The sequence below is a fragment of the Dermacentor albipictus genome, unplaced genomic scaffold (assembly GCF_038994185.2).
Source record: "Dermacentor albipictus isolate Rhodes 1998 colony unplaced genomic scaffold, USDA_Dalb.pri_finalv2 scaffold_70, whole genome shotgun sequence".
NCBI classification, from domain to species: Eukaryota; Metazoa; Arthropoda; class Arachnida; order Ixodida; family Ixodidae; genus Dermacentor; species Dermacentor albipictus.
The window spans coordinates 288,258-290,807 of NW_027225624.1; the positions used below are offsets into that span (position 1 = coordinate 288,258).

General features: G+C 49.6%; 1 protein-coding gene across 1 annotated transcript; it reads right to left on the reverse strand.

Annotated features, from left to right (window-relative positions):
- Positions 1 to 548: 548 nt before the first annotated feature.
- On the reverse strand, positions 549 to 962 carry LOC139053102 (uncharacterized). Its single transcript, XM_070530259.1, has one exon. It carries the CDS (start codon positions 960 to 962, stop codon positions 549 to 551), a length of 414 nt encoding a protein of 137 aa, XP_070386360.1.
- Positions 963 to 2,550: the final 1,588 nt, after the last annotated feature.

Genomic DNA, 2,550 nt, shown 5'->3' on the forward strand with positions numbered 1-2,550 from the left:
GAAGTGGAGATGCTAAAGGTGCCTTTGAAGCGTGCCCGACGACTGTTATTTCATCACAGATCCCGTCATGCTCGTAGGTGGCTGCCCAATAGGGTATTTTGGGCCTTCTGAGATTGGCATTATTCATCTCAACGGGCTGGAAAAAACAATAGGGGCAGCACAACTACACGCAAAGCACAATGTGCTTTGGCGTGCAGGCTGCTAGGAGTTGCTGTCACTTTCACAGTGACTACTGCTTTTTCGGGTGAAGCTGGACAGTGGCTGCCCGAATGAGCATTTTGGGCCCCACATAGTTATTCAGGGTCAATAACTGTATTTGCATGCAGAATTGCCAGCATTTCAGCACGTTTCCATGCCAATTCTTATATTGAGCACGATCTGTGCAGGACGTTGCTTTTTCAGAATTGGGCTTCCTATAAATGAAATAAGTCACTACATGAACTGCTTATTTATTTGAGAGGTCACAGGAGAATACTTGGCTGCTGCGAACCCACCGGCAAAATTTTGGTAGCCCTAATAAGGGCTGTTCTTTTGTTAATAAGAAGCTATTATGCTTCATCGAGTGGCCCAATGCCGGGCAGCTCGCAGTCGCTTTCTTCACTGTCATCTTCACCCACTTGGATGATGATGGGTTGGATGCGGTCACTTCCAGACGTATCAAGCCTGAACTTTGCCTCCAGGTTCATCACGTGGCGAATGTTCTTCCTCCAGTCTTCTGCCGTTACGTGTTTGATTTTTTCTCTCAAGATGTCTTCGACTGTGGGCAGCTTGAAGTCTCTGTTGTCCGCAGCGATCCCATTTTTGACCTTTGCCCATACCAGCTCCATAGGATTAAATTCGCAGTGGTACGGTGGCAGCCTGAGTACAATGCAACCGGCCCGTTCAGCTGCATTGTATACGATGTAGCTCAGAAAGCGTGGCTTTACAGATGCTACCAGCTCAAGCAGCTGCTTTCTCACCATCCTTTCGCTGTAGGTGATGTTTTTGCTTTTGAACCACTCCTGTATTTTTTTCCTTCTTCCAAGCTGTCATTGGCAATTTCTCTTCTCTCTGGGAATGGTAAGGTGCATTGTTGAAAACAATGACGCTACCAGCGGGCAACTTCTGCAGAACGTCATTAAACCATCCCTCGAAGCGATTGCCGTCCATTTCTTCATGGTAGTTGCCTGTTTTTTGGCCACGGAATCTATCTAAGCAGCGGTCGACGAAGCCATCCTCGCTGCCGATGTGCGTCACAATCATGCGGTGGCCTTTTCCAGAAAGTTGTTTCAGACCCGTCGACAGGCCATTAGCTCGAGCGTATAGGCGTCCGCGCTTCTGCACCACAATGTCTGTCCACACGATCGACCCACTGTGTCCCACCATCACCCATGTCTCGTCCAGGAAAAAAATCTTTCGACCTTCTGCCTGTAGCGTTCCACGTCAAGAAGCTAGCGATTCCACCATTCAGCGATGTCATCCCGGTCGATCAGCAGCGAATTGCGGCTCCTCATCTCGTGTTTGAATCAGATCTCGACAAGCAGGGTACGCACAGTTCACCGCTTCGGTTATGGGAGATTCATAGTTGCGTGTGCCGAGGTATGCATGGCCGGCAGGAGGTCTGGACCCCAATTCACGCAGAGTCAGAGACGAGGAGAGCTTTCTCGGCGAACAATTCTTTATACAATGTTTACATGTTGTCGTCTTTATCAGGAGAGAGACCAACAGAGCAGCTGCAAGCTGCTTAAATAACACCCCTCAGTCCTTAGGTTCCCCAGACAGTCCCTAAGGACGAAACAAGGTCGACAGAGAGAGCGTCCGGGCAGCCTCCGTGGTCATATATATAACGCCGCTCTCGGTGGCCGGCGCTTTCTCGAACCGCGCTGCGGCGTCGGGCCGATCTGGCGGTCGGTCAGAATGGTGCGCCGGGAAAGATTTATGGTCGGCATAGGTCAAAGGGAACCAACTGCAAGGCACAGGGTCGAAACACAGCCCTCCTTTGGAAACCGTCCCAAACACAGCGGGAGTCGTTCGTGTTGCGAGCGCCGCCGGACAAAAGAGGGGGGGGGGGGGTTGCATTGCTGCCGGAGCGGGGAGGGGCCGAATAGCAGTCCGTGATCCGGTGGCCGCTCAGCCGCGCAGCACGTACGTTGCCACAAAGTAACGAAACGCGCTTGGCCCTGAAGTGACCATTAAACATTTCGAATAATTCAGCTTAGTTAATTAATTAATTCAGCGGAATATAAAAGATACTCTTGGGGACGCCTCATGACGACACGCTATATGTCGTTCGTTTCATTCAGCTGCGGCTAACCGACCTTTTTAAATCCTTGGCACAAGTTACGTGAAACACCCTGTATAACTAGGCGAGAATTTAGTACAAAAACAGAGCTAAGCAATAAAGGCACATTCTTAAATGGACAGTATAAAGAGAATGTTAAAAAGCATTAGTAAATTACCGTTCTACAATGCCACATTCCATTCTTACCGTGAGAGTAGACAGTGTGCCCAAAGACACGCGAGAACAAAAAACTGTTGACGACGCACGTTGTCATGTTGAGAGCAACAAGT